The sequence below is a fragment of the Salvelinus sp. IW2-2015 genome, unplaced genomic scaffold (assembly GCF_002910315.2).
Source record: "Salvelinus sp. IW2-2015 unplaced genomic scaffold, ASM291031v2 Un_scaffold1020, whole genome shotgun sequence".
Classification (NCBI taxonomy): domain Eukaryota; kingdom Metazoa; phylum Chordata; class Actinopteri; order Salmoniformes; family Salmonidae; genus Salvelinus; species Salvelinus sp. IW2-2015.
In genome coordinates, this window is record NW_019942690.1 from 313,952 (window position 1) to 315,033 (window position 1,082).

General features: G+C 44.5%; 1 protein-coding gene across 1 annotated transcript in view; it reads right to left on the reverse strand.

Moving 5' to 3' along the window:
- Positions 1-1,082, reverse strand: part of thsd7aa (thrombospondin, type I, domain containing 7Aa) — a 145,815-nt gene that overhangs the window by 85,701 nt on the left and 59,032 nt on the right. Inside the window, exon 9 of the mRNA XM_070438562.1 lies at positions 378-533. Within this exon, the coding sequence (XP_070294663.1) occupies positions 378-533 (156 nt within the window). The remainder of the gene's footprint in view (positions 1-377; positions 534-1,082) is intronic.

Genomic DNA, 1,082 nt, shown 5'->3' on the forward strand with positions numbered 1-1,082 from the left:
ATTGATACGTCTTTGGGTGCTGTATTGATACGTCTTTGGGTGCTGTATTGATACGTCTTTGGGTGCTGTATTGATACGTCTTTGGGTGCTGTATTGATACGTCTTTGGGTGCTGTACTGACACGTCTTTGGGTGCTGTATTGATACGTCTTTGGGTGCTGTATCCCAGCCCGGAGTAATAAAAAAWAAAWAAAWAAAWAATCATATTCATCATTACTAAAGTATAGCTATTACTGTTACACCCAGTGTGTGGTGTTCCAATGCCATACTTTCAAGATGGCCGTCTATTTGACTGAATGGGTATCGAAGTCAAGACTTGTGTTAGCCCACAAAGCTAAAGCCTAGGCATAACCGCAATTACAGCAGTATTCCACCCACCTTTCTTGGCAGCTGTGTCCAGGCAGTTTTCAAAGGTGCAGGGTCCCCAGGCACCCCAGGAGGACACGTCACACTCCACAGGACAGGGGATGTGGCACAGCTGGGTGGTGTTGGGGGGCGGGCTGAGGCACAGGTCACCATCAACGGGCCTGGAGGCTAGAAACACAGAGAGATCCACAGAGACATGATGTCAGAACAGGGCAGGAGATGTGGCGTAACTAGGTAATGTTGAGGGCAGGACCAGGCATAGGTCACTGTTTACAAGTATGAAAACATACAATAACACGATTTTGGAAATCTAAGTTGTACAGTGATATGACCTTAGAGATTATCCATATATATTTACATGTAATATAGTTGACATACTGAGCTGTATTATTACTGTCACTATGGATCTACCTACTTTTATCCTGGCCCTCTCCATCTGGGTAGTGGGTTAAAACTTCAGGCTAATGGATGAAAATGAATCATGAATCGTTCCACCAGTCATGAATAAAACTCACACCAACTAAAACCCCACAGGAATGTTCATAGTCATGAATATTCCTACCCTCACGCCATCTCAAATCCAAGACAACATTTAGCAAACAGTGTGGCCTTTCATTTGTTCGTCATCCTTCTAAATCCAGTCTAGTTGAAACAACAAATGCCTTTTTTCCCCAAAGAGCAGATCAGGCCAGCCCGGTGCTGCTCAACGACTGACAC